Source organism: Penicillium maclennaniae, assembly GCF_028827695.1.
Source record: "Penicillium maclennaniae strain IBT 15551 chromosome Unknown utg000005l:1.0-2652337.0:1.0-2654196.0, whole genome shotgun sequence".
NCBI classification, from domain to species: domain Eukaryota; kingdom Fungi; phylum Ascomycota; class Eurotiomycetes; order Eurotiales; family Aspergillaceae; genus Penicillium; species Penicillium maclennaniae.
In genome coordinates this window covers 1,652,821-1,665,803 of record NW_026623217.1, presented here as the reverse complement: position 1 = coordinate 1,665,803, position 12,983 = coordinate 1,652,821, and the positions used below count along the sequence as shown (strand labels likewise).

The 12,983-nt window shown below is 51.3% G+C and overlaps 6 protein-coding genes across 6 annotated transcripts; 3 read left to right on the top strand and 3 right to left on the bottom strand.

The window, feature by feature from the left end:
• Positions 1 to 71: 71 nt before the first annotated feature.
• On the top strand, positions 72 to 3,276 carry N7477_005853 (uncharacterized protein; the record flags this gene model as incomplete). Its single annotated transcript, XM_056967516.1, has 2 exons — positions 72 to 922; positions 972 to 3,276. 2 exons carry the CDS (start codon positions 72 to 74, stop codon positions 3,274 to 3,276), a joined length of 3,156 nt encoding a protein of 1,051 aa, XP_056822270.1.
• A 509-nt stretch (positions 3,277 to 3,785) lies between these two features.
• On the bottom strand, positions 3,786 to 5,009 carry N7477_005852 (putative endo-1,3(4)-beta-glucanase; the record flags this gene model as incomplete). The annotated part of the gene is made up of 1 exon (XM_056967515.1): positions 3,786 to 5,009. One exon carries the CDS (start codon positions 5,007 to 5,009, stop codon positions 3,786 to 3,788), a length of 1,224 nt encoding a protein of 407 aa, XP_056822269.1.
• Positions 5,010 to 5,432: 423 nt separating this feature from the next.
• N7477_005851 (oxidoreductase, short chain dehydrogenase/reductase family) lies at positions 5,433 to 6,372 on the bottom strand (the record flags this gene model as incomplete). Its single annotated transcript, XM_056967514.1, has 4 exons — positions 5,433 to 5,522; positions 5,584 to 5,884; positions 5,978 to 6,273; positions 6,325 to 6,372. The coding sequence occupies 4 exons, from the start codon at positions 6,370 to 6,372 to the stop codon at positions 5,433 to 5,435; spliced, it is 735 nt and encodes a 244-aa protein (XP_056822268.1).
• A 395-nt stretch (positions 6,373 to 6,767) lies between these two features.
• N7477_005850 (zinc finger HIT domain-containing protein) lies at positions 6,768 to 8,086 on the top strand (the record flags this gene model as incomplete). Its single annotated transcript, XM_056967513.1, has 3 exons — positions 6,768 to 6,811; positions 6,875 to 7,318; positions 7,375 to 8,086. 3 exons carry the CDS (start codon positions 6,768 to 6,770, stop codon positions 8,084 to 8,086), a joined length of 1,200 nt encoding a protein of 399 aa, XP_056822267.1.
• A 924-nt stretch (positions 8,087 to 9,010) lies between these two features.
• On the bottom strand, positions 9,011 to 10,564 carry N7477_005849 (uncharacterized protein; the record flags this gene model as incomplete). Its single annotated transcript, XM_056967512.1, has 2 exons — positions 9,011 to 9,759; positions 9,814 to 10,564. 2 exons carry the CDS (start codon positions 10,562 to 10,564, stop codon positions 9,011 to 9,013), a joined length of 1,500 nt encoding a protein of 499 aa, XP_056822266.1.
• A 956-nt stretch (positions 10,565 to 11,520) lies between these two features.
• Positions 11,521 to 12,971, top strand: N7477_005848 (glycoside hydrolase family 16 protein; the record flags this gene model as incomplete). Its single annotated transcript, XM_056967511.1, is given in 3 exon segments — positions 11,521 to 11,613; positions 11,624 to 11,792; positions 11,815 to 12,971. 3 exon segments carry the CDS (start codon positions 11,521 to 11,523, stop codon positions 12,969 to 12,971), a joined length of 1,419 nt encoding a protein of 472 aa, XP_056822265.1.
• Positions 12,972 to 12,983: the final 12 nt, after the last annotated feature.

The window sequence follows — 12,983 nt, the reverse complement described above, 5'->3', positions numbered from 1 at the left end:
GCCGACATGCCGTTGGAAGCCAAAGTGCCATTCTTTTAGCCCAATGGCTTGGTGAGACCGACTCAGATCAGATGGCTGCCATGATAAGCCCCGGGCAAGTGACAACCGTGGACTGGATGATATTGGCGTTAAGTCAAATGAGCGGCCAAACTCAAGCGAATAAGGTTGGCCAAGCCTTTGTAAAAAAGCTGTTGGAGATGGGAGACGTTCACACATCCGCGTCGATTCTCCTCGGTCTTGGAGACAGCAACGACGCAATTGAGGTCTATGTGTCTCGCAATCACTTCATGGAAGCCATTCTAATGACATGTCTTCTGATGCCTTCGGACTGGCAACGTCAATCATATCTTGTCCGCCGGTGGGGAGAATACGTGGTATCCCATTCTCAGCAGCAACTTGCCATCCGGTGTTTCATGTGCACTGGCGCTGAGCCCACCGAGCCATGGACTTCGCCAGCTGCTCAGCAAGCCGCCTCCTTCGCGGAAGTCATTCGAGGGAAGTCACCACTTGCGTCTCCCGATCCGATGCAATCCAGTTCAAACCTTATGCTGCCTCCCAATCGACCTAGGTCAGCATCGAACCAACGATCAGCTGGGAAAACTCCCGCACTGAAGCTTATCACATCATTTGATTCGCAACCAAACCAGCGTTTCCGATTCCCCGGTCTCAAATCAGACGACCGAACACCAACGAATGCACCCGGTGTCACTCCCATTGCAGAATCTGCTGTTGTCGACTCTGCTTTGTCTCCGGGTGGTCTGGGATCCTGGAAGTTGAATAATATCCAGAGCCTCAGTCAAGCCATGACTTCCAGGACTGGTACTCCGGCCTGGAACCGCCGTCGTCTTCCCTCGATAGGGGAGACCCCAGTGGATGTGCATCCGCCCCACGATTTCACGTTCTGGGTCCTACCAGAAATCTGGTTACGGATCAACGTCTGAAAATGATGAGATAAGTGGCCATGAGCATAGTCAAGACGAGCGAGGTGATGAAGATGGTCTTTTGCTGTCTGCTACAAGATACAATCCAGAGGGAAGTTCTCTCAAGCCAAGTCCCCAGACTGCCGTTCAGGCTGCCGACCGATTTGCATCTATCAAAGGTCTTCCGTCTCCAGGACTCGGTCTGATCGAGGCACTCAGAGAGAACTCCGATATACGTAATGGCTCGCGCGATCGCAAACCGGACGGACTTCAGATCGAGCTCGTGCAAGCGGAAGAATCCCATGCAAACAGCCACGATCAATCAGACTTGCTTCCTATGGGCAGTGCAAAGAGTACTACGTCGACTTTGAATAGCTACAGCTCGGCCAAAAGTCCCAGCGTCAGTGGACGCAGTATCGATCAGTACATTAGTAGTCTGGAAGAGGCTAATTACCATTCAAAACGACATCGAGGTCATCGCAGCCATGGCCGTGAGAGGAGAAATACAGATGAAACAGCTAGTCAAAGCTCGCGCACTCACCAAGCTCATGATCCATCACAGGACAGCCGTGGACGCAATGAGCGGCGATACATCCAACCTGCGAAACGGTCACCTTCATCTCCCGTACCCATGTCTCCCCAAGAGCTAGCTCAATATCATACCGGAGAACCAGATATGACAGAAACGTCTAGAAAGACACAGTCGCGTGCAAGAAGCCGCAGCAAAATGAGAAAGGGAAGCTCACGCAGCCGTCAGCGCTCTTCCAGTCGAAACACAGCAGCCCAAGTCGGTGGAGACAAGAATGACCCTTCTACGCGTGGTCGCAGTGTCGACCGACAGAGATCCTCTGTCCGATCCCCATCATCACCGCTACCAATGTCTCTGCCAACTCTGGACATATCCCAACAAGAGAATGCCGACGATCCATTGAGAATAGTGGCTGGGAACCAGAAACGTCTACGCTCGCGTCACAGAAGCGCTAGTCGTCGGCGAGGAGCTAGCTCGAGACGAGACCCATCAACAGAGTCTAAGTCCGGACACAAGGCTTCCTATAGCCAACCTGAGATTCGTCAGGTTCCAAAACCACAGGATGCTGCTGAGTCTCAAGGCCTGGAGCTCTTGAGTGCCAAAACATTCGGCCAAGAAGATGTCTTTGCCAATGCAATGAACCAACAAAAGGCTGATTCCAATGAAGAGGCTCAGGATCTGGTGTCTCTAACGACACCTTTTGTTAGCCTGGCAGAGAGGAAGAGACGAGAACTGGCAGCTGCTGAGCTCGAGGCCCGCCGACTATCTCTTGCTCGCAAGCCTTCCGCGCCTAATATCCCATTTCCAGGGGAACTGCAGTCTATCCGAACACCAGTGGAAAGCCCGCCTCCATTCCATGGCAACTCATACTTCCCTCGAGTCCCATCACGAAACAAAATTCCTCCCAGCAAGAACTCGCCAGAGTACCAAAGTAGTTCGGATTCCGGCTCGTCTCGCTCAGGTCTGCCAGTTGGACTTCCTGCAACACCTCGAGCAATGCGTCATCCCAAGTACGGTGGTGGACACGAAGAAGAACGTCCTCCATCCGTCCCGGCTCTCCCAACCGACAATTTCGGAAGTCTTCTTCTAACAGACGCGAGGTACCAAGGCGAGGCTGAAAGAATCGGCCGCTCAATGTCCGTCCCAGTACCCCATGACCAACACTACAGAGGCGCTCCAGTACCTTCCGACGTCCCAATGCACCCACGCTTCAACCCTAATCTCCCTCGAAGCCGCTCAAATAGCCGGAGCCGCATGGGCCACAGACGCACCTCCTCGGGGGGATATGCCTCGGGCACCTCACCCCACGTCACAGTGAGCATCGAGGAAACAATCGAAAATGCAATGCAATATAGACCTTCCGCACCCCAAATTGACCTAATCCCACCACCTCCTCCTCCACCCCCAATCCTCCCCGAACTCCAACACCTAAAGAATACGCCCCCACCACCACCCCCACCACCCTTCTACGAAGCAGTCTCACCACGCGAGTCTTCAGCTACAATTGACATCGCCATCGATAACCACGACATGGGACATCTCCTACCGCGCGCAATGACGGCGGCGCCAGCTTTGAACAGCACAGAAACTCGTCAGACTGTAGGACGACGGATGTCTTTCGATCATCGGCGGAATCGAAGCTCGAACGAGAGCTTTACGAATAAATTGCGCAGCTTGACTCGTATGCGAAGTAATAGTCGCAGTGTGGAGCCTTGGACAAGTCATCACGATACCGAGATGCCGTATGAGAGTCTTCATTCGCATGGGCATTTTCAATCGAGCCAAGGCCCTGCCTATGTAAAGGGTGATTTGACGAGTTTCCTTTGAGTTTCTACTGGAGTTTTTGTCATGTTGATCTGATCCCATGTCTTTTAACTTTCCGCATACATTTGACGAATATCTGCTCTATGTTGATTGTTTAGCGCTGTGCGTTTTGCCGGATTCGGCGTTTTAAATGTCCCTCCACTCTGATTGACTGCATCTATTGCTATACCCTCGCTCTTTTTTTTATTATGTATGCGTTTCATATCTCACTTTTTTGAATCATCGTGCAATCCTACACAAACCCCATGCGTCTGACGTTGCTTTTTTTATTCTTCCTCGTATACCATGTCGAGTCTGGTTGGATTCACCCAGCTATCAAAGTTGCTGATCGACTGTACCATGCTCGAGCGTTTGATTTATTTCGGTGTTGGGGTTACTTTGTCTAAAGCTACTGCCTGCGAAGGCTAATACCAGTGTCAGGAGGTGATTGAGAAGTTCATTTCATTTGTAAAGGTGAATCGACGCTAGAAGATAAGTGGTAGTATACATGAGAGATGAGATGAAATGGAGATTTATGAGCCCCATCCCCGGTTCTGAGCAGATGTGTCACTGTACGCTTTCTTCTCGTTCTCCACGATCTGATTGAATTCAGCGTGTGCTTGCTCCTTGTCACGGCTCTTCCCCATGTTGTAGCGATCTTGATCGTTGACAGGAGCATATCCTGGGCGGGCAGCAGGCTGCTGCGCGGGTCCGAGGTTCTGACGTCTGATACGGTCCCATGCACTGCCGGCAGAAGAGCCGTCGGGGTTGGTGTTGCGGTACTCTGGGGCAGTGGGACTAGCATCGTCACCACGGCCACCAAGGAAAAAGTCAGTGCCTGAGTCCGATTGGGAAGCGGGCTCGTTGGTAATTCCTCGGGGTGTGCCGTACACCTGCGGCTGCGATTGACCAGTCGAGATATTTTCCTGGTTATACTGAGGCATGTTGTAGGACGTGTCACTCTCATACGATGCGGTGGGAGAAGCAGAGTCATCGTAGTTGCTCTGACCCTGGTCATAACCACCACGACCGCTTAAGCGCTCGAAAATCTGTCCAGTGATATCCACCTCGCCTGCTCTGCGTCTGCGGGCCCCATCAACAGCCGAATACATTCTGCGCTTTCTAACTTCCTCTTGGGAGATGTCTCTCATATCCTGCTTAAACTTATCCATGCTTGGGTCCATGAGTATAGTCTGAGCATCAGAATATGCCCCCATGAAGGTTGTGAGCAGCCAGCCAGTACTGGTGAAGAACAGTATTCTGAAAGCGGCTTTTCCCGCATGTTGGATCAGGGCTTCTCTATTGACTTGAGTGGTTACCTTGAGAAGTCTCCAAAATTCAGAAGGCGTTGGCGCGAATCCCGGCCATGCACCTGACTTTGTCATTTTGCGATATTCCCACCCAGCCGAGAGGAATGCAGAGGCCGGCAGCCCGATGGTCTTATAATACAGGCCGCGCGAGGTGGCTGTGGTGTAAACGTCCATTTCGGTTTGTGTAGGGTAGCGATTCGTCACAATCCATTGGCTCTCTATGCGGTCGGTGAGTGATCTTGCGACATTGCGTCTCCAGTTCTTTACGCCAAAGAATCCAAAATATAGAGTGAACAAGTCCGGCTTTACCACCAGCTCTGGCTTGATTTGCAATGGGAAGGATTGAGCGAAGGCCGGGTTTGGGGTGAGATATCCGCCGGGTGAGCTGGTAACGGCATTGTTGTTCGGGGGTAACGATGCCTCAGGCGGGGCACCTTCGAGGACCATGGTGGCGAGACTAAGTGAAGCTGTCGGGGAAGTGAGCTCCGTTGCGAAGTTGCGAATGAGGAAAGCTGAGCTTTGAGCTTCAGCCTCTGGTGACGTTGTAGGATGAGTCAGCACATCTATCCCCGCTAGAGGTTATTTGACACCTGAGGCAGAACATATGTGAGAGATCACATAGAAGTGAGAACAGGGTACAATCTGTTTAATATTCTACCAAGTCCGGAAGATAGAGATCCAAGAAACAGCCGTGCAAGAGTTATACATGCCAAGACCTTCGAGTACCTAGGTTCCAGACCGTGGGCCTACTTGATCAGTATCATCTACAACACCTTAGAAGTATACAATGATCTTGATCTTCGTAATGATGCTTATTAGCAATTAATTCAATTGTTCAAATCTGTCCGATAAATCGACCGGCTGACGACTCTACCACTTCTCGACATAAGGTCTCAAATCCAGCTCGAAAGCAAAGGTTGTCCGCGGCTGAGTATGCAGGTGCCAGTACGAGTCGGCAATCTAGACAGACGAGACTCAGTTCTTGTCTCAAGTCAAATCGAATAATTCTTCTTAGACTTACAGCATCGGGGCTCAGCTTCGCATCCTCATGCTCGAAGGTCCAAGTCTTGGTACGCGGGATGTCGATCACACCATCGATAATGGCGTGGGATACATGGATACCCTTCGGTCCGAATTCACGGGCGAGTGACTGTGCCAGGGCACGCAGTGCAAACTTTGCCGAAGCAAATGCTGCGAAATTGGCTGATCCCTTCAGACTGGCAGTGGCTCCGGTGAAGATCAGAGTGGGCGGGTGAGGGACTGAGTCTTTAGCTTGGAGCAGAAGGGGCAGGGCGCGCTTGGCAATATTGAAGCCTCCGTTGCTTTTTCTACTTGTTAGATATTTATCGCAGACAGAGCGGCAGACATGCCAGTCTTGGACATGGAAGTAGCTTCAGGAAGTCTAGTGTACATACCCCTGCGACTTGAGAGCCAAAGAGTAATCATCTTCCGTGAGCTCAAGAAATGGCTTCCTCACGAATCCACCACCGGGATTGAAGATAGTAGCAGCCACGGCTGCATCGGGAAACTGTTTCGCAATCTGGTCAAATGCAGCGTTGACGCTATCCGCATCAGAGACATCGGTACTGATGCCGACAGCCTGTCCGCCCTTGGAGTTGATCTCCTGGACAAGAGACTCGTAGTTGTCGGGGTTCCGGGATAGAAGCACGACAGAATAGGTCTGAGCGAAGCGTCTAGCAATGGAAGCACCCTGTAGTCTTCATTATGATGTTGCCTTGAAGGTCGGTATCAGGAAGCATACTGTGCCAGGACCCACGCCAGCGATAATTGCAAGTGCCTTGGATGCCATTGTGATGAATTATTGGGATCAAAGCCAATCTTAGAAGAGCGCTGGGTAAGGAGAAATAAAGCTAGATATATACGGCGTGGCGGCAAGCACGTACTCCCCGACGCTTAGAAATGCGAAGGTGATTGATCATCGCACGCTTAGATGACCTCATTTCGGCAGGTGGGACGCCCACACAGTTATCGGATTATTCTATCATCTAAAATCGGGTTTAAATTGCTTCCTTTACCGTAACTTCCATGCTACATACCGTAATGCCGGCCCTCCAAATGCCTCTGTATGGTTTCGTCAGTGGAGTCCAGTTCTGCCTTAGGCCGTAGACAATTCTTTATCGATAAGTACTCAAATTTCCAGCTCCGCGAGTTGAGTTCGATCGGCTCAACCACCCATCTCTCATCATGGAAGACTCAGATCCCTTACTGAGTGAGCTCTGCTCAATATGGTGAGTCCCATCATCTCTTCAGATTCTCCCAAGTCGCAACGCTAACGGAAATGCGTGTTCCAGCCACATGAACCCGCCGAAATACCGCTGTCCGCGCTGCTCAACACGAACCTGCTCTCTCCCCTGCACAAGGCGCCACAAGCTCTGGTCACAATGTTCCGGTGTGCGCGATCCAGGCGCCTACCTCAAGCGTAGCGAATTAGCCACAGAAGCGGCCTTTGACCGTGACTTCAATTTCATCTCAGGCATTGAGCGCTCGCTGGAGCGTGCCGACAGGGATGCCGAGAACAGGGGCATTGAACTTCAACGTGGGAGCGCTGCAGATGGCGAGGATACAAACGAAGCTCTTGCATCCGGCGCTGCGCGCAAAAGAAAGCACCCGGGCCAGGGTCTTGTAAAAGGCGAAGCTGGATTCTTGCGCGGTGCGGAGGCTGGCGCCGTGAAGGTTATGCGCGCGCCGAGGGGCATGACGAGGAATAAGCAGAATACTTCGAGATGGCATCCCAAGTATGGTCAAACCATAAAGGAAGGATTACGAGATTGAGGCTGACCTTGTTCGACAGACACAAGTGCCTTAGTTGGACTGTGGAATGGATACCGACCTCTGGCGACAAAATGGTGTGCAACAGTCTTGAGACGCGCACTCTCGCTCAGGCATACGATGGCGTCTACCCAATTCCGAAGGAAGAGAGACCCAATTGGGACCCCAACAAAGGGCAGAAAGGCGAGGAACAGAACAGCTCTATAGTCCATGAGCAAACCGATGCCACCCAGACCGACGCTGTCGCAACTACGACAGAAACCCCAAACCCGATCACCGAGAAACAGCCAGCTTCAGAAACAGCGGAGCCGTCTACAATCCCAGAAGAAGAACTCAACTTTGATCTTCCCATCACCCCTCACCGCGGCGTTTACTTCTACCTCCACCGTCCCCGAACATCCACCAAGAAACCTGTCCTGGCTCCTTTACACCCACGTACAACATTGGCAAACGCCCTGCGCGAGCGAACAGTTCTAGAGTTTCCTACTCTCTACGTCCTCCCGGACTCGGCAGAAACCCTTGCCGCGAATGGGGGAGAATCCCAATTCATCCTAGAAGAAGAATATCTACGAACAGCGGCACCCGAAGAGGCTGCAGAATCAGAGAACGAGGGAGCGGAAATGAACAATGACGCAGAATTACATGGTACCAAGGACATCGGGAATGTTGATGAGCAAAAGGTGATGGAAGTGTTGAAGCAGGATTTATTTGACAATGTGCCTGAGGAGTCATAGGTTCATTATGTGCATAGCTATTTCAAGGAGGGCTCCCTTTAGCGAGACTTCTAGCGAGATATCCGATATCTGGATGTAATTACAGGCGTTTGTACAGTGTATACGACAAACTAGCGTTGCATGTCAGTCACTTGCATTTGGGAGAGGGCATACAGTTGGTCTCATCCGTGTAGGACCTGCTGGAGGACTGGGCTCTCGAAGATTCGAGGTTCTCTGACAATCATCACCGTAAACGTCGGGCGTAAAGTGGCGTGTTTACAGAGAAGATCTGCAGGCGTTTCATCGACAACCCAGAGATAGAACTCGCAGAATTAGGTGTGACGGCGACCAACTCTCGGCGCGGGGGAGAGGATACAAGTCGTGCGAAGCGCGGTTAAGACGGTTTCAAAAACCACTCAATCGATGGGTCAGGAGACCTGCACCACCAAGGAGTTAATCAGATTGATCACAAAGATCGATAACACCCAAACGATCCCAAGGGTATTTCAGCTAAATCACAAAAACAATGACTCCAGATCCAAGGATATAATCCAAGGATATGCTATGCTATGGCAAAATCGCTCAAAATGCAAATATAAATCAAAATCCTAAATCAAACCACATCATATATATGGAGCCACTCAGAGCTTGCACTTTGAGTTCTCAAAAACTCGTAGACATAGCTTCAAGGGTTTCTTCAACCGCAATGTCGATATTGCGATTGAGATGCTGTGCTATGCACAAGTGAACCTCACGGGCTATAAGCGCGTAAGCTCGTAGGTGTTCACCTCGAAAGAAGCGCCGTCCATCCAAGGATGGGTGTACTCTTGAGGATAGCCAAACACATGCTGTGAGGAATGTCCTCTTTACAGGCATGAAGCCGATCCAAAAAGTTGGGTTGTAGGGTAAGTTGTGAATCAGAAGCAAATCTTCATGTCACACAGATCAAGAGGTTGTGCTGTCCGAATCGGAAGCAGTCTCAGGAATGTCGGGCACAGAAGCAGGCTTAGCCTTACTAGACTGTGAAGAAATAGGCTGGGTGGGAACAGTATTTGGCACGGTAGGCACCTCAGGCTGTTCAACTAACTTGCCGAGTCCGTGACTGGCTTTGGACTCAGTGGGGGACATGCGCGCCTTTTCCGATCCACTGGGCTTCAGCTTGAGACGGCCTTGTTCCAAAGCACGAAGAACGGTTCCAATGTCTTGCGGGTCAATTGATCGCAGCTTACTCATGGCGTCCTCGGAGACATCTGAGAATGGGTTCCACCCCAACTTGTCAAATTCTTCGGAGACGGACGATTGAGACTCGGCCACGGAGGGACCATTGATCAACCGTTGCAAGAAAGTGTCGGAAACACTAGGTCTGCGCGGCATCTTCACGGGCTTAGACTTGGGACCTGTGCTTGCGGAAGCAACATCTTCTTGCTGACGCTTCAGCGGACGGGATGGTACGGCATTCGGGCCTTCGCCCACCTCATTGCGAATCTTGTAGTACACAAGACCTAGAGTGGCGGCGAGTGCTTGATGTGCGGCTTCGGGGAAGCGACGGACAGCTTCTTCCCGAGATATGACAAAGGATCCATCGCTGGAGTCACTAGAATCACTGTCGGCAAACATATCGGTCTGGTGCATCCGAGACCAATCCTGGTAACCACCCAGTTCATAAAATTCCGCGAGTTCAACCAGACGATGAACTGAATATACGTTAGAAAGGGGACTGGGGGCGGTATTTACTTGTTAGCGCGTACCTCGACTTCTTTTCTTGAGACACCAAAATTTCCAGACCGTACGCGGGAAGTATTTGGGCCATTCAAGAGCCCCATCATCGGTGATGACAGGGACAGGGCTGATAGGAGCGAGAATGGTATGGGCGAGAGAGTTGAAACGGACACGATCGGAGTGTCTCATACGCGATTCCATAGAGTCCATGCGCGAGTTCAAGTGGTGGAACTGGCGGGACAGCTTATGATCCAAGGTAACCAAATCCGTGCGGAGCTGACTCGATGTAGCTTGAAGTTTGCTGATGTCAACCCGTGTGGCGCACGACTCTGTCCTGATCTGCTCCAAGTCGACATGAAGTTGATCCACAGTCTTCTGCATCCGATCGACATCTCCACGCAGGAACACCGTCTCTGTGCCCGACTGACCAAGGCTAGACTTCAGCTGGAAGATACTAGTCTTGATCTGGTCGACATCGGAGCGCAGTGCCACGACGTTGAGGTCAATACGGTGGGAGATAGCACGGTGGGTCTCGAATTCACGACGGATGTGTTCATCCTCGCGGTTCCGGCGGTCGACATAGCCATCCTTGGTAAGGACAGTAGATCGCAGTTCGAGCACACGCGAGTCGAGCTGATTCATGCGGTCATGGAGATGGGAGAGGGACAGTTCGGAGCCAGGCGGTGTGATTTCGCGTCGAGACGGTCGCGGACTGGACATGGAGAGGGAAGTGCTGGAGGTACAGGAGTGACTCCTTTCCAGCGTGGTCATGGTGGGCATGATGGTAGTATAATTATAATGGTGGTATAGTCGACGAGATCATATCTAGAGTCGCAGGTCGTCCATTGTGTGGGGATCGTGGTGGGAAGATGCTCCTTGAGGCGAGAAGAGGAAAAGGGCGACAAAGGAAGGGGGGTCGCACTGCTGGCCACCGTGTGCCGCCCTCTCCAAAGTCAGACTGCATCCGGGCCGACACGCCTCGACACAGCATTACTCACCCAACATCATCACTGGCCATTCACAGTGTGAGTCTATAACATTACGCGATGACTCAATCATGCTCTGGATCAATTTTCACCTGTTTCTCCAGCTACAAGATCCCATAGATGAGAAGGAAGACGACATTCTGGATAGAATACCAGCCGTGACAAGACGTTACCCAGAGCACAGACTAGGCTTGGCGCATAACTAGTGCGACACGGCGCAGCGGACTCGCATTGGGGCGAGGCAAAAACCGGGCCCCTTCGTATTCATTGGTCTTGGGGGTGTCACGCCGGCCCCACGAAACCGGGCGCTAGCAGTATTTTCGTATTTAAGCAGGGCAAGGCCATGCGTAGGGCTCCCATCTGAACGTGTGATGACGCGAGGTAATTAAAATTACATCTCGTTACCAACCCGTAGGTGACTGCCTTGTCCAACACCACTATGCGGCTCCGTTCCCACGTCTATTTTCTCAAGATGGCAAACGAGTAGTTTTAGACTCGGATGGTAGCATATGATCAAGGATGCTAGGTCTGGAATTTAATGGCTGTAGACACTACTACCCGTGAATCCCGGAATTTCTGACGTGATGTTCAAGTTGTTCCCGATTGGGAAACCATGATGCCCTAACATCGACATCGCGACTTCCTCACGACATACACAGTTCGAGTCCAGGAAAATGGCTACCAACTACCTGAATATTATGAAAGAATTGTCACTCTTCTTCAAATTGCCCTGGAACTTAGCCGCCCACCATGAAGCAAGGCGGTCTGTCCTTGGGTATTCCTGGAGGCCTGTGTCTTCTTCAGCACAATCGTCTTCTCATTTCCAAGTCCTCCAGCCAGCCCGTTGGTGAAGCCATATCCAAGGAAGGACCTTGAAGACTGTGACTGCTTCACGGTGTCAGGTCCCGACCCTGGTTACTTCCAACACTACAAGCTCTGGGACTTTCGCGCCGTTCCTCTTGGTTCCAGCACAAATCAACCCGGCAATAACAATGATGAGGACGATGATGAGGATGACTTGAGTTCCCCCTCATTCGGACAAAGGACCTGACAGCCAAGGCCACGACGGGAACAAGCAAGAGATCAATCTCGACATCCTGAGTTTCTTTCAATCTACTTTCAACAAGGACTGGAAGGTCCAACAATGGAGGCGCCCTCGCAGCCCTGATGCCCCGGTAGACATGATCAACTCCAAGCACAATGTCTTTATCACCAAGAACCATGAGCAACGAGACCCGCATGCAACATATCTGGTCCTGCGTACTATCCGCCATGACAACTACTCCTCGACTGCAGAAATTGAGACTCGAGCACGAAGCATCTACCGCTGTTCCATACGAGTCAGATTTCGCATCCTGCCCACCGATGTGTTGTTAGTTCATCCAATGGACTCGCCGTTGCGTCAGTCACAGCACAAGATCTCGTCCTTGCAGAATAGCACAATCTCAGACAATGAGGCAGCCCTAATCGAGCCTGGCAGACCTCCATCAGGTGCATGTGTTGGCATCTTCACTTATCGTCCCCCCAATTGCGAATCGGACATCGAGATCCTGACAAGCGATCCTTTACACCGTGTGCGATATGCAAACCAGCCAGACTATGATCCCGAGACCGATGTGATGATCCCCGGAGCCAGCACAATTCTAGACCTGGAAGTCTCATGGACAAATTGGTCAACTCACAGATTGGATTGGCTCTCCGAAGTATCACGCTGGTGGGTGAACGACAAGCCACGGGATGCCAAGACATACCGTGTCCCAAATATGGAAAGCAGAGTGGTCATCAATCTTTGGAGTGACGGAGGCATTTGGACCGGGGATATGAGACTGGGTGACCGGGTATATTTGGGAATCGAGTATATTGAACTGGCTTACAATCGATCCTCTGATGCCTCCAAACATATTCCGCCTGCGCAACCTGGTGGTCACAAACAACCTTTCGTCAATGTGTCTATCTCTGAAATTATGGACTTCTGGGAAGATTCTTGGGGGCCAAAGACTGAGTTCTTGACCGGAGTGAAAAAGGAACAGAAGAAGAAGCATGGCAAATGCAAGAAAGGGAAGAAAGGCCGGAAGTGCAGGAAGAAGCATCACCAGAAACCCAAGAAGCCAAACAAGCCGAAGAGGCCGATCGAACCTCATTGCATTCGTGCGTGTAACATTGATGACCTCCATCTTGGAAATCGTGGTGTTGGCAGTTAAATCTCCTATCTG